The 27,040-nt window shown below is 45.4% G+C and overlaps 1 protein-coding gene across 1 annotated transcript; it reads right to left on the bottom strand.

Annotated features, from left to right (window-relative positions):
* Nucleotides 1–951: 951 nt before the first annotated feature.
* On the bottom strand, nt 952–26,639 carry LOC126942029 (cytochrome P450 2B6). Its single transcript, XM_050769083.1, has 9 exons — nt 26,420–26,639; nt 15,152–15,314; nt 14,868–15,017; nt 12,257–12,417; nt 9,926–10,102; nt 9,187–9,328; nt 6,828–7,015; nt 6,492–6,633; nt 952–2,679 (listed from the first exon to the last, which is right to left on the bottom strand). The coding sequence occupies exons 1-9, from the start codon at nt 26,588–26,590 to the stop codon at nt 2,498–2,500; spliced, it is 1,476 nt and encodes a 491-aa protein (XP_050625040.1). The 5' UTR covers nt 26,591–26,639; the 3' UTR covers nt 952–2,497.
* Between the last annotated feature and the right edge of the window lie 401 nt (nt 26,640–27,040).

The raw sequence follows: 27,040 nt of genomic DNA, 5'->3' as shown, positions 1-27,040 counted from the left end.
GCTGGCAGGTGCTGCAGAGGCCAACAGGTTAGCATCTCAGGGCTGAGTCCCAGAGCCAGCTTCCCTTTGACCACAGGCTGGCTGATGTATCCTTGTGATAAAGATATTAAACTTGCAACCCCTCCTTCAGGGAAGGGTGGTGGTCCTGCTGGTGGAATGTGTGGGGGCTGGATTTGTTTATTTATTTATTTTTATTTTTGAGATGGAGTATTGCTTTGTTGCCCAGCCTGGAGTGCAGTGGTGGGATCTGAGCTCACTACAACCTCTGCTTCCTGCATTCAAGTGATTCTCCTGTCTCAGCCTCCTGAGTAGCTGGAACTACAGGTTTGTGCCACCATGCCTGGCTCATTTTGTTGCTGTTGTTGAGACAGGGTTTCGGTATATTGGTCAGGCTGGTCTCGAACCCCTGACTTGAGGTGATCCACCTGTCTCAGCCTCCCAAAGTGCTGCGATTATAGGCATGAGCCACCACGTCCAGCCTGGAGGCTGGATTTAGACTGGCTCCACTGCAAGAATAGCGCTAAACTTTACCAAAAGGTGGCACTGCAGCACAGGGGATCGAGAGTAACTGGCAGGCAGAATTGGGGGCACCCTGGGCCCTTTGGGGATGATAATTTATTCTGTGCTTCAGAAGAAAGTGGGATATGGAGGAGACAGTCTGATGGAGAGGCCTAGCTCCATTTTGGGAGGGCTGTGGGGGTAGGGGATGCTGATTAGCCACTCATTCATTCATCCATTCATTCCTCAGCAAATATTTTGAACACCTGTCATAGGCCACATGCTGTGTTGAGAGTACAGTGATGAGCAAGACAATAGTTTGGCCCTGCACAGAGTTGGCATTGAGGTGAGGAAGGCGTTCTCACCAACGTTCCTTCCAGAAAAATCCCTAGGGACCTGACAACAAAAGAATCCCACACGAAATGGCACAGATCACCTCTTGACCTGGGGAGGTCAGGCTTCAGAGAGGTTTATTTAATTCTCAGAGGATTCGAAGGAACATATCAGAGAATCCAAAGCACCGTGCAGAATCCCACAGCTCAGGGAACCTGGGCCAAGGAGGCTTTTGACAGAGGGAAGCAGTAGGAAGAGGCAGCTGGGAACGAGGATGGGGGAAGACTACAGCAGTGTGTGACTGTGGTCTACAACAGGCACGACCCTCAAAAATAGCGTTCAACGTGAAAGCAACCAGACACAAAAGATCACCTATTACGCCTGTAATATCAGCACTTTGGGACGCTGAGGTGGGTGGATCACCTGAGGCCAGGAGCTCACGACCAGCCTGGCCAACATGTCCCTACTAAAAGTACAAGAAAATGTACCAGGCGTGGTAGCACATGCCTGTGATCCCAGCTACTTGGGAGCTGAGTCAGGAGAATCTCTTGAAACCGGAAGGTGGATTTGCAGTGAACCAAAATCGCACCACAGCACTCCAGCCTGGGAGACAGAGCAAGGCTTAGTTTAAAAAAAAAAAAAAAGTCAAATATTGTATGATTCTGTTCATAGGAAATAATCAGAATCGGTGAGGCCATAGAGACAAAAACCAGATTGTCAGGGGCTGAGATGAAAAGGAGAATGGGGAGTAACAGCTTGACAGGAATGGGTTTTGTTGGGGGAAAGATAATGAAAACATTTGTAACTAGGTGAATCACCTGACATCAGGAGTTCGAGACCACCTAAAAATACAAAACTTAGCCGGGCATGGTGGGGGGTGCCTGTGATCCCAGCTACTCCAGAGGCTGAGGCAGGAGAATCTCTTGAACCCAGGATGTGGAGGTTGCAGTGAGCTGAGATGGCGCCACTGAACTCCAGCCTGGGTGACAGAGCGAGATTCTGTCTCAGAAAAAAAGAAAATGTTTGGAACTAGATGGTGGTGGCTGTACAGCTTTGTGAATGAACCACATGCCACTAAATTGTACACTTTAAAATGGCTAATTTTATGTTATGTGAATTTCATCTTAATTTTTAAAATTATATATATATGGCCGGGCACGGTGACTCACATCTGTAATCCCAACACTTTGGTAGGCCAAGGTGGGTGAACCACTCAAGTTCAGGAGTTCGAGACGAGCCTGGCCAACATGGTGAAACCCCGTCTCTACTAAAAATACAAAAATTAGCCGAACTTGGTAGCGCACACCTGTAATCCCAGCTACTAGGGAGGCTGAGGCAGGAGAATTGATTGAACCCCGTGAATGGAGGTTGCAGTGAGCTGAGATCGCATCAATGCACTCCAGCCTGGGCGACAGAGTGAGACTCCATCTAAAAATATATATATAATTATATATATATATAATTTTGTATATTATAATTTTCAATAATCTTACTTCTCCACTCACTTGCAATGTGACCTCAGACAACTGGTGCCATGGAGGGGAAGGAAGCTGGCTTGCTGCAGGTCTCTCAGAGGCAGGAAGTTGCGGGGAGTCAGAGCCACTGTCTACAGAGGTGGGGACACTGAATGACCCTGGAATCCTTTGACCCCCTTCCCTCAGCCCCTTCAGCGGGGCAGGAAGCGGATCTGGTACGTTGGGGGTATTTTGCCCACACCACTCTCCTGGGGTGTCAGATCGATGTCTTCAGGAGCCACAGGGCTGGCCACGGAGAAGTTCTGGAGGATGGTGGTGAAGAAGAGGAACAATTCATTGCGGGCGATGCCTTCACCAAGGCACATCCGCCTCCCTGTGGACACAGAAGGTCACCAGCGTGGGCACAGGGCAGGTGCATACTCTTTGCCCTGATATGTCCCTAAGTCCAACGTATGTTCATTGCAACAGATTTGCATAAGACTGGCCTTTAACCTGCAATTCAGGGTGGACTTTGAGGAAGCTGCTCTGAAACCAGGTGCAAATCTTTGAGTGGATGTGCCATGTTCATTTCTCACTCACTCACTCTCTCTCTCCCTTTTTTTTTTTTTTTTTTTTTTTTTTTTTTTGAGGTGGAGTCTTTTTCTGTCACCCAGGCTGGATCACAGTGGCACCATCTCGGCTCACTGCAACCTCCGTCTCCCACAGGGTTCAAAGGATTCCCATGCCTCAGCCTCCCAAGAAGCTGGGATTACAGGAAACTGCCACCATGCCTGGCGAATTTCTTATATTTGTAGTAGACATGGGGTTTCACCATGTTGGTAAGGCTGGTCTCAAACTCCTGACCTCAGGTGATCCACCAGCCTTGGCCTCCCAAAGTGCTGGGATTACAGGCATGAGCCACTGTGCCCAGTGCCATGTTCATTTTTCTAGTAGAGAGTTGGTACCTTCTGTTACAGTTCCAAAGGGTTTTGTGACCTCCACAGAGTATAATGACCTGCTTCCGGTTGTGTGTGTGTGTGTGTACCTCTACATGTGTGAGTGTGAGCGTATTTATGACAACATTCTTAGTGTTCTTCACTTGTCATACGGGGAGAATGGCACCCCTCTCAAAGGGCTCTTGTGAGGTTAAAGGAGACAACTGACAAAATTCTTAGGATAGCGCTTGGCTTGTACTAAGGAGCCTTAAGGTTTGGTTATCGCCTTGTGTTTGTTTCTGGGGTTATGTGTGGGGTATGTGTTTCTGGCCATGTGTCTCTAGGCTGTCTTCTGGTCTCAACCTGAGATCCACAGGCTTCAAGAGCTCATGGGGGAAGAAATCCAAATTGTATATAAATTGTGAATGGGACTCATGCATATGAAACAGGGAGGGTCTATGGCTTCCACTGATTCTCAGAGGTGCAAGGAACCCCCCATAGGTTCTAAACTACAGACCTGGAGAAAAATGAGAACAACGGGAGCCAGAGAAAGCTGAGGCAGAGACAAAGGGAGCCTTTCCCTTCACTTCAGTGTTTCGTAATCTGCAGACCTTGGAAAGGCCATGTCAAGTGTGAGTTTTCAGGCATTCCCTACGCCTGTCAAGTTGTTGGACAAGTGTGTCTACGTGGAGGTGTCTGGAAAAGGGTCCACGTCCCTTTGGCACATCCAGAAGGTGGGCGACATGAGCTGAGAAACACGCAGGTCTCTGGGCTTGTCCTTCTGTAACTATTTGTGTGACCTAACATTTTCCACAACAGCCTGATGCTTGTTATCTCCCTCCCATCACACTCTCCCCATCTCTGGGGCCGTCTGTTTGGACACCTTTTGGAATTTCTTTGGCTGCAGCACCTTTTTGGCTTGGGTTATACCTTTCTTTCTGCTCCTGGCAGCCCTACCCCTGTCTTTTTCTCTGTCTATACCTGTCAGACACAGTTTTTCTTCCTTTCCTCTCCTTTTTGGGCTTTCTTCCATCTTGCTTAACTTCCTATCTCCGTCTATTTGAATCTGATTCCTCCCCAATCTCTCTTGCTCTCTCCTTCCTTTTCATCTCCCTCTCAAGATACCTTATTTGTCTTGTTCATTCTTTCTTCCTCTCTTCTTATGTTACTCTCTCTTTTTCCTATCTCTTATCTGTTTCTCTCCTTTCCCTCCTTCCTTCTCCCCTCCTCCTTCCTTTTCCTCCTCCCTCTTCTCTTATTCCTCCGCCTCCTCCTCCTTATGTGGCCCTCTCTCTGTGTGTCTCTCTCTCTTCTTCTCCGTATACTGTCTGATGTTCACCTGCTGTCTGTCTGTCTGCCACTGTCTCCCCATCTCTTTCTCTCAGGGTGTTCCCTCTTTGTCCCTAACTCTGTTTCTCAGTCTCGTTATCTTTGTTACTTATCTGTCTCTGTCCTTATTTTCCTACATCTCTGCCTCTCTTAAAACAAAGGAGCAGGCCAGTTGCAGTGGCTCACGCCTGTAATCCCAGCACTTTGGGAGACCAAGGCAGGCTTACCACAAGGTCAGAAGATCAGGACCATCCAGGCTAACAGAGTGAAACCCTGTCTCTACTAAAAATACAAAAAATTAGCCAGATGTGGTGGCACGAGCTTGTAGTCCCAGGTACTTGGGAGGCTGCGACAGGAGAATCGCTTGAACCCAGGAGGCAGAGGTTGCAGTGAGCTGAGATCATGACACTGCACTCTAGCCTGGGCAACAGAGCAAGACTCTATCTCAAGAAAAAAAAAAAACAAAAAAACTTAAGATAGCAAAATTGAGAGATGACATTAACCCTCAAGCCATCACCCCATGTGTTCCCAACTTTTATTGAAGGTAAAATGTGGAAGGAGGCCACTGTACTGGACAAAACAAGGGGTTGGGCCAGGACCCTGGATCACTGAAGTCACTGATGAAACTCAAGACCGGGGGTTTGTTTCTGGGGCCTTTCATGGACGGTGCCTGTTAAATTAAATTAAATTTGGCCTAAAGTGGCCTCCCTACATAACAAACCATAATAACTCAATATGTAACTCAATATGTAAACAAACTGCAATGTAACTTGAGAGTATATTCTTGTAACAAGTAATCTTGGCCAATCATGGCAGCCAAGTTTCAGGCAATCACAGGCTGCAAGCTGCCCAGACATGCTCAGATAAGGCAAACACAGAGCTGTAACCAATCAGGCTGTTTCTGTACCTCAGTTCCTTTCCCTGTGGATAAATAATGCCTGACCACATTGCTGGATGGAGCTCTCTGAACCTTTACTGGTTCCGTGTGCTGCCCAATTCATGAATTGTTTCTTTGCTCAAATACACTCTGCTAAGTTTAATTTGTCAAAAGTTTTTCTCTTAACCAGCCAAAGAGTGGAGGATGAGAACTGGGACAAGTCAGAGCACGTCAAGACCTTCTCCACCCTCCAGTGCTAGAGCAGAAATCCAAACTCCTCTCGCAGATTTCAAGGTCCTGCCCAGCTGAGCCCTTTGTCTTATTCCCTTCTGCAATCTACACCCAAGGCTCACTGGATTTCCTATAGTTTCTCAACGGTACCATCACGTTTCCACCTTTGGCCTTTGCCTTTGCTGTTTCCTTTGCCTGGAACACACTTTGCAATGGTTGATTGACACTCACCCATGAACATCTTGGCTTGGAAGCCAGTTCCTCTGGTAAGCTTTTCCTTACTGACCCCACAAGATTAGCTAGTATTTCCTATTTTGTGCTCCCAAAGCTCCCTTTAGAGTACTTTTGTCTAATTATAATAATAATTGCCCTTGTGCCAGGCGGTTCTAAGCATGTTGCAGGCATTCATTCATTTCATGAGATGATTATTATTATTTGATGAATGCCCATCTTCCCTGTTGGACTTTAAATTTCCTGGGGCAGGAACCCTGTCTCTGTGTGACTTTTTTGATGCATTATCTTCAGCCCCCAGTAGAGCACTGGGCTTAGGGTAGTGCTCAACAGATTTTCTCTTTTTAAGAAAATGAATTCACTGAGGTTTAGAGATGTTAAAATACTTGCCCAAGGTCCTGCTTGCCAAGATGTGCCTTTGGAATGTGATCTTCCTTTTCAAACCCCCTTACAGGGTTGTAGTGAAAATGGAATGGGATAAAGCAGGTGAAGCAATTGGAATATATTAAGTGCTCAATTAATAAGGACCTGTCATTGTTTTTCTCAAGTTGAGGGTAGGACCTGCCCTTGGTGTCTGGGAAAGAAATTGTGGGTCCAGCTTACCTAAGGAGAAGGGGATAAAAGCTTCATTCTTCTTCAATGCCCCATTGGCATCCAGAAAGTGGTCAGGATTGAAGGTGTCTGGTTTCTCAAAGTAGTGTGAGTCATGGAGAGCAGTACTCAGGAGGGGAAATACTTCCGTGTCCTGAGGGAGGATCACAAGATCAAAATATATTGTCATTCCCTTCCCATCCTCCACACACACACACCACAAAAAAAGAAAAAGAAAAAACAAAAACAAAGGGACTCAATTGAGAAGCTTAAAAAGGGTTGAGTTTGGGGATTAAGAGAATCCAGGATGCCCACAGAGGAAGGATGTGGGAGTCCAGCTGGTGTTACCTTGGGGATGATGTACCCTCGGAAGCTGGTCTGTTGTGTGACAATGTGGGGCACACCCATGGGGAGAAGGTCGGCAAATCTCTGAATCTCATGGATGACTGCCTCTGTGTATGGCATTTTGGCTCGGTCATCAAGCGCTGGAGGGCGATGTGGGCCAATCACCTGTTCAATCTCCTTGTAGATTCTCTCTGCAGAGGAAAGAACACGAATGAATCTCATTTTAAAGAGTCATTTCAGGCCGGGCATGGTGGCTCATGCCCATAATACCAGCATTTTGGGAGACCGAGGCAGGCGGATTGCTTGAGGTCAGGAGTTCAAGATGAGCCTGGCCAACATGGCAAAACCCCATCTCTACTAAAAATACAAAAAATTAGCCGGGTGTGGTGGTGCACGCCTGTAGTCCTAGCTACTCAGGAGGCTGAGGCAGGAGATTCGCTTGAACCCAGGAGTTGGAGGTTGCAGTGAGCTGAGATCGTGCCATTGCACTCCAGCCTGGGTGACAGAGCAAGACACCTTCTCAAAAGAAAAAAAAAGAAAAAAAAATTTTTTTAAAGAGACCTTTCAGCAGGGACACTACTTTCTACTCAACAATGAAAAACCTATAGTAAAGGGTCAGATCCTTGATACCCCTCAAAGCAATCAGCATGGGGTGAGGGGAGGAGGGAGGAAGCAACAAGAATTCTCACTGATTGCAATCTAATGGATATTAGGGATCCTCTTCCCACATGCACAGGTACACACACACACACATGCACACACACACCACCATTTTGCATGGAATTTCAGATTAAGAACTGCAGGCTACAACCACTCAAAACATCCTCTCTAAGATGAGTAGAAAATAAACTAATATTTATTTTGTGTATAATATACATGAGGCACTATTCTTGGTCCTCAGAAACATAGCAGTGTAGTAGAACAATAGATGAATCCATGAACAACTGGATAGATAAATAAATACATAAATCAATCAGTCAATAGATTAACTCATGGATGGAAAGATGGGTGAATAAATGAACAAACGAATAAATGGATGTATAGATTTACTTATCAATTAGTAGATGGATTGCTTAATTAATCACTAATGCATGGTCCATAGAGAAATCAATGAAACGAATTAATGAATAATCACATGAATGGCTAGATTTACGGAAGAACAAGTGAATAAGTAAATTAGTGAAGAATGAATAAATAAAGGAATAAAGGAATGGCTGAATTGAGTGATAAATAGATCAGAGGTGAATAAATGAGTGAATTACTGTGATAAATGAAGGAACGCATGGATGGAATAAGGGTGAATTGAAAGATTGACTGATGCAAGGATAAGGGTGAAACCTAGTTCGTAGAAGGATGGATGAATGCATGAATGAATGAATGAATGAGCCAATGAGTCAATGACAAATAGTCTATCAACATATCACTGTTTCAAAGAATCAACTTGTGGATCAAGTAATCCAAATAAATGAATGACAGTATATGTCTTTGATTGAATCATAGATGAAAGAATCAGTGAGTATACATTCTTTAATCAATGAATTAAAGAATGAATAGATGAAAAGATAAGTAGATGAATGGATCAATTTTAAAGTGATGGTACAGAAAGTCAAATTTTGCATGTTCTCACTCATAAGTGAGTGTTACAAAATGTGTACACATGGACACAGAGAGAGGAATGAGAGACAGTGAAGACTCAGAAGAGTGAGGGGGCAGAAGGGGGTGAATGATGAGAAATTACTTAATGGCTACAATGTACATTGTTCGGGTGATAAATACCCTAACAGCCCTAACTTGACCACTACAAAACGTAGGCATGTAACAGAACTGCATATGTACCCCTTAAATTTGTACATCATGAGGTCAGGAGATCAAGACCATCTGGGCGAACACGGTGAAACCCCGTCTCTACTAAAAATACAAAAGATTAGCTGGGTGTGGTGATGGGTGCCTGTAGTCCTGGCTACTTGGAAAGCTGAGAAGGGGAGAATGGTGTGAACCCTGGAAGTGGAGCTTGCAGTGAGCCGAGATCGTGCCACTGCACTCCAGCCTGGGCAACACAGCGCGACTCTGTCTCAAAAAACAAAACAAAACAAAAACAAAAAAAACAAAGAAAAAAAAAACAACTTAGAACAAAAAATCCTTAAGTGATGGAAGAAACCAGTGGGAGAACGTATGGACAGGTTCTTCATGCGTTCATGCATCCACCAACAGAACTGGCTTAGTGGAAGCTAGTCCAAAGCCTGCAATGCTCCCAGAATAGGAAGCCAGCATCCCCTCTCTCATCCAGGTGGTACCCATAGCCCCATTTCTACAGCTCAGAAGGAGGTCAGAAGACCCCCTTGATAGGCTGTCCCTTGCCCACCTGCGACGTGAGGGTATTTGAGCATGAGCAGGAAGCCGTAGCGGAGAGTGGTGCTGGTGGTCTCAGTGCCAGCAAAGAAGAGCGAGAGCGTGTTGATGATGAGGTTCCGGTGGCTGAATTCACTGTGTGGGTTGGATTTCTCCTGTGTCCACAGTAGGGAGGGGCAGAGAGGGGGAGGCTGTAGCCTTGCTGTGAACACGCCCGTCTCCCTGGCTGCCCTCTGTTTGCCTAAAGGTCTTTGACACTATCTGGCTCAGTGTGCTTTTTGCTGTCCTCTACATGTCCAGCCGCATATCTCTAACCCGTCTCTCTCAGCCTCTCTTTACTCTGCCTGGCTCTGTTTCTATCTCTCTCCACATCTCTTTGATGTGTTTCTCTCTTTTTGTCTCCCAGTCTCTTTCTGCCTCTGAGTCTTTTCTCCTGTTGCTGTATTTTTGTCCCTTACCCTGAATTCCTTCCTCAGTCAGTCTTCTCTCTCCTTCTCTCTCTCTGTCCCTCTCCCTCTCTCCCCACCTTCCGTCTCTCTCCATCTCAGTTCCTCCTCCCTATTTTCTCCTTCCTTTCACCTCATCTTTCTTTCCTTCCTCATCTCCTCTCCTCCCTTTCTCTATTCTCCCCTCCCTAGTCTTTGTTCTTCCCTCCCCCTCTTCCCCTTCCCTACCACTTTTCCCTCCCTCTTCTCACCTCTCCATCTTGCCCTCCCTCTCCTCCCCTCCCTTTTCCCTCTCCCAGACCCCACTTTTTCCATTTGGAGCAGGTAGCTGTCGATGAGGTCCTGGGGGGCGCTGGGGTCCAGGGTTTCACGGTGCTTCTCCACACTGTGGCCAATATAAGCATTGATTTCCTGCAGGTTTTTGTAGACTTGCCTGTGTGCCCCAGGAAAGTATTTCAAGAAGACAGAAAAGAGCTCAAACAGCTGCAAGAAAGAAGGAGTGGTGAGGTTTGCCTAGGGCTGAGCGAGCAGGTCACAGGGAGAGGGCCCTTCCTGGGCCCCAATACCTCTGTGGGAACCCCCCTTCCCCACTCCCCTCTGTCTCTGAACCCTCACTCACTGACTCTATGTCTCATTTGATCTGTTATTCTCACATTTACCTCTTTCGGCATCTTCCTCCCTCATCCTTCTGTCTTTTTCTTGGCCTCTGCCCCATCTCCCTGCCTCTCTCCTTTCTATCTCTCTGTTTCTGTCTTGCTTCCTTTCTGTGACACTCATTGTCTACCTCAGCCTGTTTATTTGTCTTTCTCATACTTTTCTCTCCCTCTTCCCACCTCTTCTCATCTCCCTTGCTGTGTCGGACATTGATAAAATGATTCTTCGCAAGATAAGCCTGCTGACACTTTAGGACTATGTATTTTGGAGCACATCTCTATTACTTTGATGAAGAATGGAATGCCTAATTTATTGCAAATAATTGCAAAAATGCAAACGTATATACTGAGATGTAAAATTCCTTCTTAATTTCTCCTTCTAGAGATGACCATTGTTAACTGTCTGGTGGGTCTCCTTCCAGACTTTTCTCTGTGGTTCTCAATGGGAGGAGAACATTAGAATTATTGGTCGGGCTTGTTACAAGTACTCACTTTGGGCCCCATCCCAGACTTTCCAGATCAGACCGTCTGGAAAGCAGGGCCCTGAAAATCCATAACTGTGACAATCCCACATGTGAATCCAACATACACCCTTAGTTAATAGATGTAGCTATGTTGACCAGCCTGGCCAACATGGTGAAACCCCATCTCTATTAAAAATACAAGAAAATAGCCAGGTGTGGTGGAGCTCGCCTGCAGTCCCAGCTACTTGTGAGGCTGAGGCACGAGAATCGCTTGAACGCGTGAGCCGAGATCACAGTACTGTACTCCAGCCTGGGCAACAGAGCAAGATACTGTCTCAAAACAACAAACCAACAAAGCTACTGCTATGCATACTGTTCTGCGGCTTGATAGTCTTAAATTTAATATGTAATAGGCACATTTCCATGTTAATCAATAAGGAGACTTTTTAGTATTTTGTTTTAAAAGAGCAGAAGGTTACCTTTATAATCTGGGGAATGTTTTTTTAAAAAAACAAAACAAAACAAAACAAAAAAAACAAGTAGAAGGAGAAATGGGAGAAAATGAAGAAATGCTGTTCCTTATTGTCATGCATCCTTGATTTTCTTCAGGTGAAGAGCTTTACCAAAGACAGAGAAGCAAGGATACAGAAGAACGAGGAGCAGGCTGGGCACGGTGGCTCACGCCTGTAATTCCAGCACTTTGGGAGGTCGAGGCGGGCAGATCACTTGAGGTCAGTAGTTCGAGATGAGCCTGGCCAACATGGTGAAACCCCGTCTCTACTAAAAATACAAAACAATTAGCTGGGCGTGGTGACAGACCTGTAATCCCAGCTACTCAGGAGGCTGAGGCAGGGGAATTGCTTGAACCAGGGAGGTGGAGGTTACAGTGAGCCAAGATTGCACCACTGCACTCCAGCCTGGGCAACAGAGTGAGACTCCGTTTCAAAAAAAAAAATTAGCCAGGTGTGGTGGCGCATGCCTGCAGTCCCAGCTACTTGGGAGGCTGAGGCAGGAGAATCACTTGAACCTGGGAGGTGGAGGTTGTAGTAAGCAAGATGGCACCACTGCACCCCAGCCTGGATGAGAGAGTCAGACTCCGTCTAAAAAAATAATAATAATAACAAAAATGACATCGAGGAGCAGAAGAGTAGAGATGAAGCCCAAAGCCTGATTCGTTCTCTCTCTCCCTCTCTTTCACACTCATTCTCATCTACTCTGTCTCTCAGGATCTCTTGATCTCTGTCCTTTGTCTTGTTTTTGCTCATCTTCCTTCTCTCAGTCTCTCTCTGACTCTATTTCTGCCTCCACATCATGCCCCATTCTCTCTCTCACTGTCTCTATCCCTGTCTCACCATCTCCCCTCCCTCCAGGTCTCCATGTCCCTGACTCTCCACATGGTCTCTGCCTTTCTTCCAGCGATAAGCTGCATTTCTGGGCCCCCAAGACAGGTCATCCTTTTCTCGTGTGTCCTGGATGTTCACCTCACCCCCACCCTCCCTCTCCTTCTCCCTCTCCCTGACCTGGCCGAACATAGAACTGGCGAGTGAGAAAGTGTGGTAGAACAAGTTCAGTATCTTCAGGAACTCTTGATCTTGGTAGTGGAAGCGTTTTCCAAAGACGATGGAGCAGATGATGTTGGCGGTAATGGAATGGAAGAGGAAGGTGGGGTCCACGAGGGCTCCTAGGAAGAAGCAGCAGGTCAAGGACACAGACTGAAGGACCTGGGGAACATCAGGCTGTCACCCATCTCTGTGTGATTGTCTGCCATCACTCAGTAATGATAACCATAAGAATAACCATAACAGCTAATTCTGTACCAGCACTTCACACATAATTCCACTGAATTCTCTCTACAACATTATGAAGCAGATGCAACTTGATTATTAGCTCCAATTTTTAGATGGGCAGACAGAGAGGTTGAGTAATTTGACTTAAGTTGCACAGTCACTCATTACTGTGGCCAGAATTTAGACCCAGGCAACGCAGCTATAGAGTCCATGCAGCCGGTTCTCACTCTACACCTCCTCTCAGGCCCCACCTCTGACTCTGGGAGCAAATACAGTTAAATCCCAGGGGTAGGGGTTGGGCAGAGTAGGTGTTCAATCAATTGCTTGTATAAATCAAAAATCTCTGGGTGGGCACAGTGGCTCATACCTCTAATCCCAGCACTTTGGGAGCCTCAGACAAAAGGATCAGGAATTCAAGACCAGCCTGGCCAACATACGGAGACCCTGTCTCTACAAAAAAAATTAAAAATGTAGCCAGACATGGTGGCACATGCCTGTCATCCCAGTTGGAGGAATCCAGGGTGCTGAGTGGGAGGATCACTTGGGCCCAGGAGTTTGAGGCTGCAGTGAGCTGTGATGGTGACACTGCACTCCAACCTGGGTAACAGAGTGAGACCCTGTCTCTAATTTAAAAAAAATAAAAAACCATCTTTCTACCCCTACCTATTACTCCCCAGTCATCTCTTCTTTTCACATATAGGGCTCGCCAGTCTTCCGGGAATTGTTCTGCACTTGTTAATTGATACCTGTATACACCAGGCTCAGCCCTGGCTCCAGCTGGAGGGTGATCTGTGAGCGCCCAAGAACATCAGGTTGGCGCAGCCTCTCTCTGAGTTTCACTTGCCTTCTTCTCTCATTACTCTGCAGACCTTTTCCTGAGCCTTGTCTGTCTGTCTCTCTAATTTTCTCTCCCTCAGTTTCTCTTTGCCTTTGTTTCTTTCTGTCTCTCTGTGTGTATATTTGTCTCCCTCCTACTTTTTTTTTTGGAGACAGAGTCTTACTCTGTCATGTAGGCTGGAGTGCAGTAGTGTCATCTCAGCTCACTGCAACCTCTATTTCCCAGGCTCAAGCAATTCTTCTGTCTCAGCCTCCTGAGTAGCTGGGATTAGAGGCACATGCTACCAAGTCTGGCTAATTTTTGTATTTTTAGTAGAGATGGGGTTTCACCATGTTGGCCAGGCTGGTCTTGAACTCCTGACCTCAAGTGATCCACCCACCTCAGACTCCCAAAGTGCTCGGATTACAGGCATGAACAGCCACCATGCCTAACCTATATTACTTTGTTTCGGTCCCTCCATCTGTCTCTTTCCTCCTGCCTGTGTCACTCTGTTTCTTCCTGTCCTTCTCTTCAGTCTTCTTGTCCCTGTTTTCCAAGAGCTCCTGTGTCTCTACCTCCCCACACAGCCTCTGCATTTATGTCCCAGAGTCTCCTGAGACATTTTGATAAGATGAGATGGGAATCACCTAGCATGAATGAGATGGAGGTGCTAGCCACAGACCCGTCACCTGTGTTTCCCACAGACACCAAGTTATGGAGAACTCAGAAACAACCTAGTGCTTCCTTCATGACCCCTCCAGCTGCACCAGGGCGGAACAGCCCACCTGGCCTGTTTGCTCACTGCCAATTCATCAGCACTGCACCCAGCGCGAGGAAAACACAGTTCATTATTTGTTAAATGTCTGTAGTTTTTTTTTCTCTCTCTTTGCTTTCTTTTACATAACTTCTGTCTTTGCCTTCGATAGACACAATTGGTTTATGAAAATATATGTCTCTGAGGATTTGTTTGTTTGTTTGTTTGAGACAGGGTCTTGCTCTGTTGTCCAGGCTGGAATGCAGTGGCACAATCACAGCTCACTGCAGCCTCAACCTCCTGGGTTCAAGTGATCCTGTAGTCCCACCGTAGCCTCCTAAATACCTGGGGCTACAGGCACACACCACCATGCCTGGCTCATTTCTTTTCTATGTTGTGTACAGACAGGATCTTATCATGTTGCCCAGGCTGTTCTCTAACTCTTGGCCTCAAGCAATCTTCCCGCCTGAGCTTCCCAAAGTACTAGGATTACAGGTGAGAGTCATCGCATCCAGCCTCTTTGAGCAATTCGTGGACATTATACACCTGGCATCTCTCTCTTTCCCTGGCTCTCTGTGTTTCTCTCCTGCCCATCCCCGACCCTCTCTATTCCCCTGTCTCTCTCCCTCTCTGTCCCTATCCCTCTGTCAGATCGTGTCTCCTGTTTCATGTGTCTCTGTCTCTGCCCACATATACCTCTCTTTCTATTCCCGTGCACCTGCATCTCTCAGTGTTTCGTTGTCTTTCTTTCCTATTCATCTCCCAGGACTCACCCTTGGATTTCCGAAGCTCCTCTATCAGACACTGAGCCTCCTCCTGAATCCGCTCCTCCACACTCCGCTTTCCCATCCCAAAGTCCCTCATGGTGGTCAGAGAGAATCGCCGAAGCACCTTCCAGCGGTTTCCATTGGCAAAGATAACGCCTGGGGTGTACAGAAGGTGTGGGTTGGTTGCATAGGAAGTTGGAAGAAGGCTCTGAGTCCTTCTTCCCCCCCATATCCTCCCTTCCCTGATGCATCCCCCACCCGCCCCCTCCCAGTGCCTCCGAGGCCCTCACCATATCCCTGGAATACTGGGTCAGTGATGGCGATTTTTCCCCGGCCAGAGAAGGCCTCAGCGTTGTCCACCAGGGCCTCCCGTATGGCCTCTACTCCACACAGCATGACCACGGGCCTCGGTCCCAGGTATACTGTGAAGACGTCCCCATATTTCTCTCGGAACTGCCAATTACATCCACACCCGGGGTGGCTGTTAGTCAGCATACACCTCAGTTGTAAAACTATCAAAATACTTACGTAAGAGATTGGTAATTAGCCCCTCCCCAACATCCGCCTTCCCAGGCTGCCCTTTCCCCTGCCAGGACCCAGCGACTAAGGGTTAACGGTTAATGGTATCCAAAGGAGAGAATACAGTCATGGGTTCTTAGTTTCTGTTTCTTGTTGGGCCAATAAAGCCCCTTGCTCATCCTTCTTTTCTGTGTATCACTAGAGACAGAAACTGAAAACCATGGCTTCAGGCTGCTAAAAGACTAAAACAAAACAACAACAACAAAATAAGGCGGTTGGACAAGCTTAGGTTAATGGGTGGCCCAGCCAGGCTCTGCTCTGATTGGCTGGTGCCCTAAACAGTAGAGATGGTTGCTAAAATACGACGAATATCACCCCATCCCATACTTCTTAGGATATGTGGTTTTGCTTTTTGCAGTTTCAGTTACCTACATCTAACTGCAGTCTGAAAATATTAAATGGAAAATTCCAGAAATAATTCATAAGTTTTAAGTTGTGCATCATTCTGAGGAGGAGGATGATGTCTCTCACCATCCACTTTGTCCCACCCAGGACATGAATCATGCTTTGTTCACCACGTCTGCACAGTGTATACCACCCTCCCTATATAATGTGATTGTATAGGAAAAAGTCAATATGCATAGGGTTCAGTATTATGTGGGGTTTCAGGCATCCACTGGGGGTCTCAGAAAATATCTCCAGTGGATAAGGTGGGATTAGTGTACAGCCACTTGGGGAACTGCTGGGCAGTATTTCCCAAAGCTGAACAAATGGATACCCAGGAACCCAGCCACTTCACTCCCAGGTACATGCCCAGCAAAAATGTGTACTTGTGTTCATGAAAAAATGAACAAAGTATTCACAGAAGCTTTCTTAATAAAATATTCATCAACATAGATATAGAGAAACAATGAGAGTTTCACACAGTAGAATATTATACAGCAATGAAAACGAACAAACTACAGCTACACTCGATAACGTGGCTGAAACTCACAGGCATAATTTTGAGTGGAAGCAATTAGACACAAAAGAGTCCATGTATCATAATCTTATGTGTATGAAGTTCAAACACAGGGCTGGACTCAGTGACTCACATCTGTAATCCCAGCACTTTGGGAGGCCGAGGCAGGCTGATCAAAATGTCAGGAGTTCAAGTCCAGCCTGACCAACATGGTGAAACCCCGTCTCTACTAAAAATACAAAAATTAGCCAGGCATGGTGGCCCTTGCCTGTAGTAGTCCCAGCTACTTGGGAGGCTGAGACAAGAAAATTGTTTGAGCCCAGGGAGGTGCAGGTTGCAGTGAGCTGAGATTGTGCCACTACATTCCAGCCTGGGTGACAGAGCAAGACTCTATCTCACAAACAAACAAACAAACAAAAGAAGTTTAAACACAGATAAAATCAATCCATGATCAAGGTGGTAGGCGGATAGTGACTAGAAAAGAACAGGGTGCAGGGTTTCGGGGGACTCTTGCTACTTGGTCTGCATGTCAATTACATGAGTGTGTTTAGTTTATGAAAATTCATTGAGCTGTGCACTTTTTATGGTGATGTTCAACTTCAATAAAAACTTGACATAAAAATCATAAAAATGGTTAACTTTACTTACAAATGACCTGCACTGGTCTCAGCAAAGCCCCTTCACTGCTCTCCAGGCTTACATGCTTATACCACTTAACAATTGTTTCAGTGCCCCACAAGCCAGGGTAACCCCACTAAAATGTAAAATAATTAATATCCCTGTGCTCACCAAGGCCTCCAATACTCCCACTTTGCTGAGAATAAGATCTGAAGTCTCCACGGATGGTTCACTTGGTCCTACATGACGTGGCCCCGTTACCTCTCTGACTTCTCCTCCCACTCATTCCTCCATGTTGTTCCCTGAGATTTTTCCTGCTTCAGAATTCTTGCAACCACCCCTGCCTCCTTCTGGTGCCTTCCACCTGAATCTTTCCTGGTCCCTGCTCAGAAACAAAGCAGGAGTCTTTCCTAGACTCTTTCCTAGACTCTAGGAGACTAGAACCTAGTCTTCTAGGTTGAGTTTCCTCAACCTAACGTAGTTTTCATCACCTTCTGAAATAACCTCCTGCTTAGTTTAATCATAGCTCTTGTCCATCTAACATTTCCTTATCTGTTTATTTTTTGCTTATCTGTCTCCACCAACGGAATGTCCATAAGCACAGTGATCTCGTATGTCTTGTCCAAGATGCCACATCATCAATTCCTAGAATATTTCCTGGTACATAGAAAGTGCCCAGTGAATTGTTATTGGATTCATGAATAAATGAATGAGTGGATCAAGGTAGTTGCCATTTAATGAGCACTTATTATATACTAGCTGTATGCAATATCCCATTTAATTCTCACAACCACCTTAGGGGCACACCTTCTCATTGTCATGATCTCAACTGACAGAAGAGAAAACTGTGACTCAATGCATAAGAGTTGAATGTGAGACATGAGCCCGCATCCTTCTGACACCAGAAGGAATCTGGAAGCTTATTGGGAATTGGAAAAGCAACAGCACCAGCTTCCTCAGCCTTGACACACACTTGCTCATGCCCTCCCTCTTTACCCTGCCCCCAAGAGATGTAATCATAATAGACGGTCATGAATACCTAGAGAATCCTTGGAAGGTTTATGAAAGAGTTTTAGGGAGTCTGTGAAGCCTCATAACTTTATGCAAACATGTATGTGCCTATTTGGAAAAGAGGGGGCCACAGCTTTAATCAAACTCTCAGAGGATTTCATCATCCACAAATTGTTAAGCAGCTTTAATCTAGGAGGGCTTTGGAGACAGACTTCCTGCTGGATCTCAGCTTCCCCTTTTCCCATCTGTGTGACACTGGACCAGTGCTTCCCCAGGCTGAGCATCACCATCCCTACTTTTTTTTTTTTTGAGATAGAGTTTCACTCTTGTTGCCCAGGATGGAGTGCAATGGTGCAATCTCGGCTCAGGGCAACCTCCGCCTCCTGGGATCAAGCAATTCTCCTGCCTCAGCCTCCTGAGTAGCTGGGATTACGGACATGTGCCACAACGCCCAGCTAGTTTTCTGTGTTTTTAGTACAGATGGGGTTTCTCCATGTTGATCAGGCTGGTCTCGAACTCCTGACCTCAGGTGATCCCCCTGCCTTGGCCTCCCAAAGTGCTGAGATTACAGGCATGAGCTGCTGTGCCCGGCCACCATCCCTACTTCTAAGATGAGGGCAGCACCTCACCTTGTCCACAGGTAGTAGTAAATGACACCTGGAAAATCCCCATGACAACACAGATAATTCCCAGCCATATTACTCTAGTGAGAAAATTAAGTCCATTGATTCACATGATACTCTTGTGACACATGGAAAATGATGAAAAGAAAACAATAGGCACTTGGGACCTTCACCTACATGATGCAGCTCTATTTGGTGGGGAGGGATCCCCAGATCTCTGACCCCCTACTGGGGACCAGGCAGCACTTTACAGGCCCTGGCCGACTGCCAGTGAGCTTTCACTCACTGACTCCTTCATTTGTTCCCAGACACGTATTTACTAAACGCCTACTGTGTACCAGGCACTATGTTCAGCACTGTGCTGAGACCTCACAGGCCTTCCTTGTCTGGAAGTGTGAGGGAGAGCTCAGCCACAGGTTCACAGGTAAATGCAGCACTGTCAAGGACATAGGCTCAGTAACGAGGGGCAGCTGGTGTATGAGAGCATATGGTGGGGACCTGGGGTTCAGGAAATCTTCTCAAGGGAGCTGCTGCCTCTCTGGATAGTTAAGGAACCCCAATAATGAAGAACGGACACTGTTCTTGAACTGACATAAACCAAGATGACCCACCCACATCCTCAAGAAACAACAAAAACAACAACAAAACAAACTATTTGCCCCAAGTCCTCCCTGTGATAATGGAAATCTTTGCTGCAATAAAGGAGGGGAGAGGGTCAAACATGTCTATTCAAAATTTATCCCAATGCTTTGGGAGGTTGAGGTAGAAGGATTGCTTCAGGCTAGGAGTTCGAGACCAGCCTAGGCAACATAGTGAGACCCTCCCCCAAACCCGCCCTACAAAAATAAAAATAAATAGTGGAGCATGGTGGCTTATACCTATAGTCCCAGGTACTCTGGAGGCTAAGGTGGGAGAATCTCCTGAGCCCAGGAGGTCAACGCTGCAGTGAGCTATGACTGTGCCATTGCACCCCAGCCTGGGTAACAGATTGAGACTCTGTCTCTAAATCAGTTAAAATGAAAAAATTCTTCAACATCATTCCTGACAAGCCTCCACTTTCTATGAACTAAGAAGGTAGCCACAAAGATCCTTTTGAAAACTCATTTTAGGCAAATACGAATTTCATTGACAGTTTTGCTTGTTTCAGAATTTGTAAAGGATTGGGCTATTCAATGACCATACCAGCTTTCATAAAGAAAGGGGGCAGTGAGATACCAAGAGCTAGAAGGAGCAGCAATTTCTGTTAACAGAGGCATGATTGGTGCCCAGGTAGCCTCTGCAGAGCTTGGAAAAAACCCTTAAAGACAACGTTCAGTGAATTGTGTAGGATGTCTTTGGCCAGAATTTAAACCTATACACACTTTCCTAATGTTATCACTCCTCACACTGCAGATGATATATATTTTTTAAGAGACAGGGTCTTGCTCTGTTGCCCAGGCTGGAGTGCAGTGACGTGATCATAGCTCACTGCAGCCTCAAACTGCGGGGCTCAAGTGATCCTCCTGCCTCAGTCTCCCAAGTAGCTGGGACTACAGGCACATGCAACCACGCCTGGCTAAATTTTTAAAAATTTTTGGTAGAGACAGGGTCTTGTTTGGTTGCCCAGGCTCATTTCTAACTCCTGGCTTCAAGCGATCCTCCCACCTCAGCCTCCCAAAGTGTTGGGAATACAGGTATAAGCCACCACGTCTTTGAGTGTTGACCAGTTGGGTGGTGAGCCACCCAAACAACATCTTACCTAATTATAAGCCTCCTTGGCTCCCTCCATGGCATTTCCCTGAAAAATCTAAAGTTTCCATAATTTGAGAGTCTATGACCCAATTACCTTGTATCTTCCAGGTAAAGTGACAGCGTCTAACTAATAAACAAAGACCACGTGTTTTGACTAAATGTCTAAGATAAACATATATGTATGACAAGTATCACATTCATCATTTGTATGTTCATGTATTCTGTCTAAGCAAATACTTTTAAAATTCATAGTAGTATTGGCATATATACTCTGTACTTGGTATCAGTAAAAGACCATTGATGAGAAAAAAATAAACTCTATTAATAGCAAAAGGATAACAAACCTAAGATTCAGGAGTATGGTAACATGGGAGGGGGACGGGGAAGAGGAGCTGGAAGGTATTGTCAGTGTTCTAATTCTCCCATTGGAAAGTGGGTTGATTGATTACTAACAATAAGTAGGTAATTAAACACAAAATTATGCATGGTAAGCAGTGATAAGCCAGGTAAATACTGAGTAAGTATCAGTTACACATTATAGGGCATTATGTATACTGTTGATAAGCACTCCCTGCCCAGACTCCTTTCCTGCTCTCCCTCTCTCCTCCACTGTCCTGGCACTGACACGGGCTAGTCTGCTCTCTCTCACTGACACAGCAAAATCTATTTGATTTGTGTCACCATCTCTTTTACCTCATTCTTTCAGTGACAGGCAGGTACCCAAGGATGTAACAGAGGATGGCAGAGAAAAGTGAAATTGTATGCCTGTGGCTCACACCCAGACACCTCTTCATGCCCACTCAGCCGTCCAAGGACAGTGCCCCCATGTTGTTCCAATTCAGAGACAGGGTCTCAATCTGTTACCCAGGCTGGAGTGCAATGGCACCATCAAATTATCTGTGTTAACCTATTTAATAAACCAGTGTTATGTACCTGAAATGGAGAAGCATAAATTGCTACTTATGGTACTAAAATTTGTACTTAAGAGGCTGTAATTCCAATGTGATGCTTGCACTCATGGAGATCCTGGATGGCCACCTGGTCCTTCCTGGGTTCTTAAAATTTCCATCACTAAAAGCTCTGCATTCCATGACTCATCATAGAAGAGATAAAATGATCCAAATTATGAAAAAATATTGATGATGTGACTCTTGTAAGATTGCTAAATGGTTTATAACTAATATTTGGTGTATCAAATCCGTAACTCTAGTAAGACAACCAAAACCTCAGGCGATATATTTCTGGCACTTGGTAGATTACTTGAACACTTGAAGATGGAGTTAATTCAACTGCCACCTTCATTGCATGTTTTCTGGTTGTACTAAAGGCTTCCTGTGCACAAAGATCAATGCCATAACAGGAGCTAAAAGGTAATTCGAAAGTGTATTTCCTTACTGGGCATTCCTGGGGAACTCTCCAGTGATAGAGGTACTTGCTTCACTAGACAAGTGGTGAAATAGTTAAATAAGGTATTGAAGAAGGATTTAATGAAATCAACTGTAACCTAATAGTAGTAGTAATAAAAATTTTAAAATCCGCTTAAAGTTGCTGCAAAGTGTTACTGCACCTGACACTCAAGTTAAGAGACTATTAACAGCCTGTCTTCTCTCTGTGGACAGTGGACCTTATCTATACTCCCCAGCTCCACATTCCTCAAAGGTTATTATAGGCCCAGCGAGTTCCTGCATGGCTGCAGGGTCACAAGATCGATAAGTTTAGGTTGCAAGACATGTCTTTCTCAAGATGTAAGAAATGTTAATTAACTGTTTTGTTTCTCACTTCTGTAACTTGCTTCCCGCCTCCCATAGTTCCCGCCTTAAGATGTTTAAAAGGAGGAAAAGCCCTTTGTTTGGGGCTTAGATTTACTGGATGTGTGTCCGGCTGAACCGGTAATCACCTTAATTTAATAAACTCTGCTGAACCCTTTTCAGTTTCTCCAGTCTTTGATTGTTCTGCAACAGTATTACAAACAAAAGGCATTAGGCAAAACATGCTGAGTTGATTGGAGTCCCTTGGTCAAAGGTATTATTGATTGATGGCAATCAGATCCACTCCTACTGGAAAGACATAGATTGATCTCTTGTAAAATAGTAATAGGAAGGCCTATGCCCCTAATAATAGAATCTCATGTATCTCCCACTCATAAACTCTGATATGACTCAATAATGCAAGGCTTTAATGCATTATGCCAAAGCATGTTTTTGCCAGGTAAAAGGAGTCGTTGATGACCCATCAGTTGATGACACCCAGACCTTTCACGATCTAGAATTTAGTGGTTGGGCCCTTTGGAAATGTCACCAGAGAAACTGTCCTTGAACTCCATTGGAAGGGACCATACCAAGTTCTTCTAAGACTGTCTTTGTACTCCATTGCAAAGGACAGTGCCAAGTTCTTCTCTGTAGCAAAACTTCAGGGTCTAGGATCTTGGATCCACATCTCTCCATTGAAAAGGACCCTTCTAAATTCCTAGAACTGTAGGTCTGTTGGAGACCTTAAGGCAAAGCTGTCCTGGGAAGTTTCTCCCCAGATGCAGTTGGCATCCCCTATGTGGACAGTTTTTCCGAGATTGTGGATCAAGATTTCTCTTCTATCATGAAAGCATTACCTTTTATCTTTTTTTCCCTGTTTTCTTGCTGTCCTGACCCTTTTCCTTTCCTTACAAGAAAATCATAGGACTATAATCTGCGAATGGCTTTAGCAAAGGCTTATACTCTAGCAACAAACAAACAAACAAACAAACCAAAAAAACAAGCAATTGTTGAGTTTGTGAGTCAATGCCCCAAAATCAGGAAATAATTTCACTGGTGCCAATGCCTCTTTGTGTTCCCAATGGGAATCACCCTCAAACCCCAATGGAGGAGTGGAAAGCTATATCTTGATATTCCAGACATCATTGCCACTTGCTTTTTTGTACTCACTGGAAATATTTGGTAGTGATTATGTTATTAGTTAATATAATAACAGTTTGTAATAACATATTATTAACTAAGAACATAATCACTACCAAATATAGAAAATGTATCTGAATGATGGCTGCAAAAAGGCATATTTTGCTTCCAGGCATCCCGTATGCAGGACCTGGGGACAACCTATATGGGTATGGGTAATTGCATGTGTAATGTTACTGGATTAAATATGATAAAGTGGCCAGGCGTGGTGGCTCATGCTTGTAATCCCAGCACTTTGGGAGATTGAGATGGGAGGATCGCTTGAGGCTAAGAGTTCAAGACCAGCCTGGTCAACATAGCAAGACCCCAACTTTATAATAAATAAATCAATAGGTAAATACAGTAAAGTCTCTTTCCAACTAAATGCGGCTATGCACCCTTGCAGCATGCTAGAAAAAGACCACAAAAAAAGTAAGTTTCCCACCTTGTTCAGGAGCTATACAGACTTATGGGTAAACAAATTTAATTGACCTCTGCTCTAATGCCAGTAGGTGACCCTCTTTTCAAACCCAAGTACCTACCTTGAGTCTGCGGAGGTTTGCTTACTCTGTTCTTTCTCCTCACTGGTCCAGAACTTGCTATTTGTCCTAGCTTACTGCTGCTTTCCAAATTGTTTCCCTGAGAGTTCCCTGATACTTCCCGTAGTTAAAAGCCAAAACAGTCAATAACTGAAATTACTGCTGAGAAAAGGTTCCAATGGGGTTCCTGGGGGCTCGCTCTTGGTAGTATTGGGGGTGACAGTTGTATGGAATCTGAGGCTAGTCTATACATTAAAGGACATCTTGAATTTTGTAGGCAGTTGAACATCCAGGGAGTTCAGATGGGTAGAAGCCACTCTCCAAAAAGGGGATGAGAACATTTGTGTTCAACAAAAATGCTTAATGGAACATCACGCAATTTTAGATCTCCTCCTTGCCCATCTTGGAGGCTTGCGTATGGTGCTGAACAAAAACGAATATTGCTCTTACCTTTCCCATGAATTCACTAGTACATATAACTTAATTTAAAATCTGGCTGACACTGCTGTTTCTCTAGACACTGCCACCAAATACACTAAGGACATTTCTCAGGGGAAAGAGAAGATACGTGTTTACAGGAGCAGCTAACAGGTGATTTGCAAGCATCCTGAATGGTGATGGCAAGTGATATGGTTTGGCTCTGTGTCCTCACCCAAATCTCATCTTGAATTGTAATCCCCAGGTGTGCAGGGAAGGACCTAGTAGGAGGTAATTGGATCCTGGGGGCGGTTTCCCCCATGCTGTTCTTGTGAGAGTGAGTGAGTTCTCACAAGATCTGATGGTTTTATAAGAGGCTCTTCCCTCTTTGCTCTCTCTGTCTCTCCTGCCACCTTGTGAAGAAGGTACTTGCGAATCAGTTACATCCCTTTTCTTTATAAATTACCCAGTCTCATGTATCTCTTTATAACAGTGTGAGAACAGACTAACACAGCAAGCCTGACTATCCCAAGGTTTTCTACTCTTAATGTTTCTTCTAGTGGGTCTCCAGGATACTATGATATGTGTTACCAGGCCAACTACAAATGAATGCCTCTTTAAATCAAGTTATTTTATAGCAAGCTCTGGTCCTTAATCACCATCATGCCCTGAACAAAGTCTATGACCAATCGGACTCTAATACTATTGAACTATGTTTACTGCCTGAGCTTTGAATTATTCCATGTTGATCAGTTTGGTTCATGGAGACTTCTGGTAAGGTACAGACTTGATTTTCTTTGTATTACCCTCCTGCGAGCCATCATAACAGTCTCTCTGATGTGTTGTATTTTCTCAAGAGTCTTAGCCAGGTGTGGTGGCTCCCACCTGTAATCCTAGCACTTTGGGAGGCCAAGGCAGGTGGATTGCTTGTGCCCAGGAGTTTGAGACCAGTCTGGACAACATGGCAAAACCCTGTCTCCACAAAAAATACAAAAAGTAGTTGGGCGTGATGGCATGCACCTGTAGTTTCAGCTACTTGGGGGCTGAGGCAGGAGGATCACCTGAGCCTTGGGAGTTCAAGGCTGCAGTGAGCTGTGATCGTGACACAGCACTCCAGCCTGAGTGACAGAGTGAGACCCTGTCTCAAAAAAAAAAGGAGTCTTAAATGCTCATATGCAGCCATGCTTTGTACATCCAATGGTCTCGTTACAGTATGAATAACAAAACCATGAAGAAAACATAAAGAATCACTCAACTACTTTGGTCTTGTCCATTGTGAATTCCATACTGAGAGCAAACAAGTCCATTATGATGGTGAGAGAAGTAATGTTGATGCCCAAGGTTTTGGTCAGTCTCAAAATTTTGAGGCTGACCAAAAGGGGAGAATTGTTTAATTAAATTAAATTTGACCTAAAGCTCTCTCTGTATACAGTGAACTGCAACCTAATTTGGGACTATATTCTTTTTTTTTTTTTTTTTTTTGAGATGGAGTCTCCCTCTGTCACCTGGGCTGGAATGCAGTGGAAACATCTCGGCTCACTGCAACCTCCCCTTGCTGGATTCAAGTGATTCTCCTGCCTCAGCATCTTGGGTAGCTGTAATTACAGGCACGCACCACCATGCCCAGCTAATTTTTGTATTTTTAGTAGAGACAGGGTTTCTCCATGTTGGACAGGCTGGTTTTGAACTCCTGACCTCAGGTGATCCACCCGCCTCGGCCTCCCAAAGTGCTGGGGTTACAGGCATGAGCCACTGTGCCCAGCCCAAAGGAATATATTCTTGTGACAAGTAGCCAAGTGTTGGCTAATCAGAGCAGCTGGGTTTTCAGTCCACCACAGGCGCAAACTGCTCAGATTGTGACCAAGTAAGGCAAGCTGCAATCTGTGTCCAATCAGGTTGTTTCTACATGTCACCTCCTTTTCCTGCCTGTAAATACTGTTTGCCCATACTGCCGTGTGGTGTCTCTCCTTGTTTAAGGAGTTGTCCAATTCATGAGTCACTTCTTTGCTCAAATAAACTCTGCGAAATTTAATTTGACTGATGTTTTTCTCCTAATAACAGCACCCATCATGCTTCACTATGCTCCGTACTCACCATCCCTCCCCGTGCCACCCCTGACTCAGGAAGTCTGCCTCAGTCTGTTTGGTGAAGGATCCCCGAGTACAGAGGCAAGAAGCAGCCCACCCTCAGACCCCATTCATCTGTGCCTTACCCTCAGAAAGGATCTGAGTAGGCCTCTTCTGTCCATCTGCAGAAGGTTCCCCAAAAGGGGCAGAGGGCGGGGACCTGGTGGGAGGCGGCCGTGGGCATTAGGGTGGCGCTGAACCAGGAGTAGCAGGAGACCTGTAAGGAGTGCAAGGAAGAGGAGGACACTGAGCTCCATGGTTCTGGTGTGACTGCCCTGCACCCCACTGCAGCCTCCAACTGGGCCTTTTATCCTGAACCTACCTCTCCACCCAGTTATGAAATTTCATCCATTCCCCGCCTCCTTTTTCATCATTGTCCAGGAGCATTAGCTTAGAAAAAGGTATTAGGGAACCCACACTACATGTTGGGCAACCCAGAGACCTGATGCCTATCCCTTACCCACTCTCTAGATGTTGGCAAGGATACAGTGGTAGAGTTATCAAAGTCCACCTGAGCACGTGAATGTGTGGGTGTGTGGGTATGTGTATGTGTATTTTTGTAAGCATGGGTGAGCATGCACTTTTTTACTTAGCTTTGTCTGTTTGTTTATGCTTGTGTACATTCATCCATGCCTGCTTGCATCCCTGTATGTGCTTACATGGTTTTTGTATGTAAAGGGGTGCTTGAATTTATGCAAATGTGCTGG

The sequence above is a fragment of the Macaca thibetana genome, chromosome 19 (genome assembly GCF_024542745.1).
Source record: "Macaca thibetana thibetana isolate TM-01 chromosome 19, ASM2454274v1, whole genome shotgun sequence".
NCBI classification, from domain to species: Eukaryota; Metazoa; Chordata; class Mammalia; order Primates; family Cercopithecidae; genus Macaca; species Macaca thibetana.
This window is presented reverse-complemented; position numbering and strand designations above follow the sequence as displayed.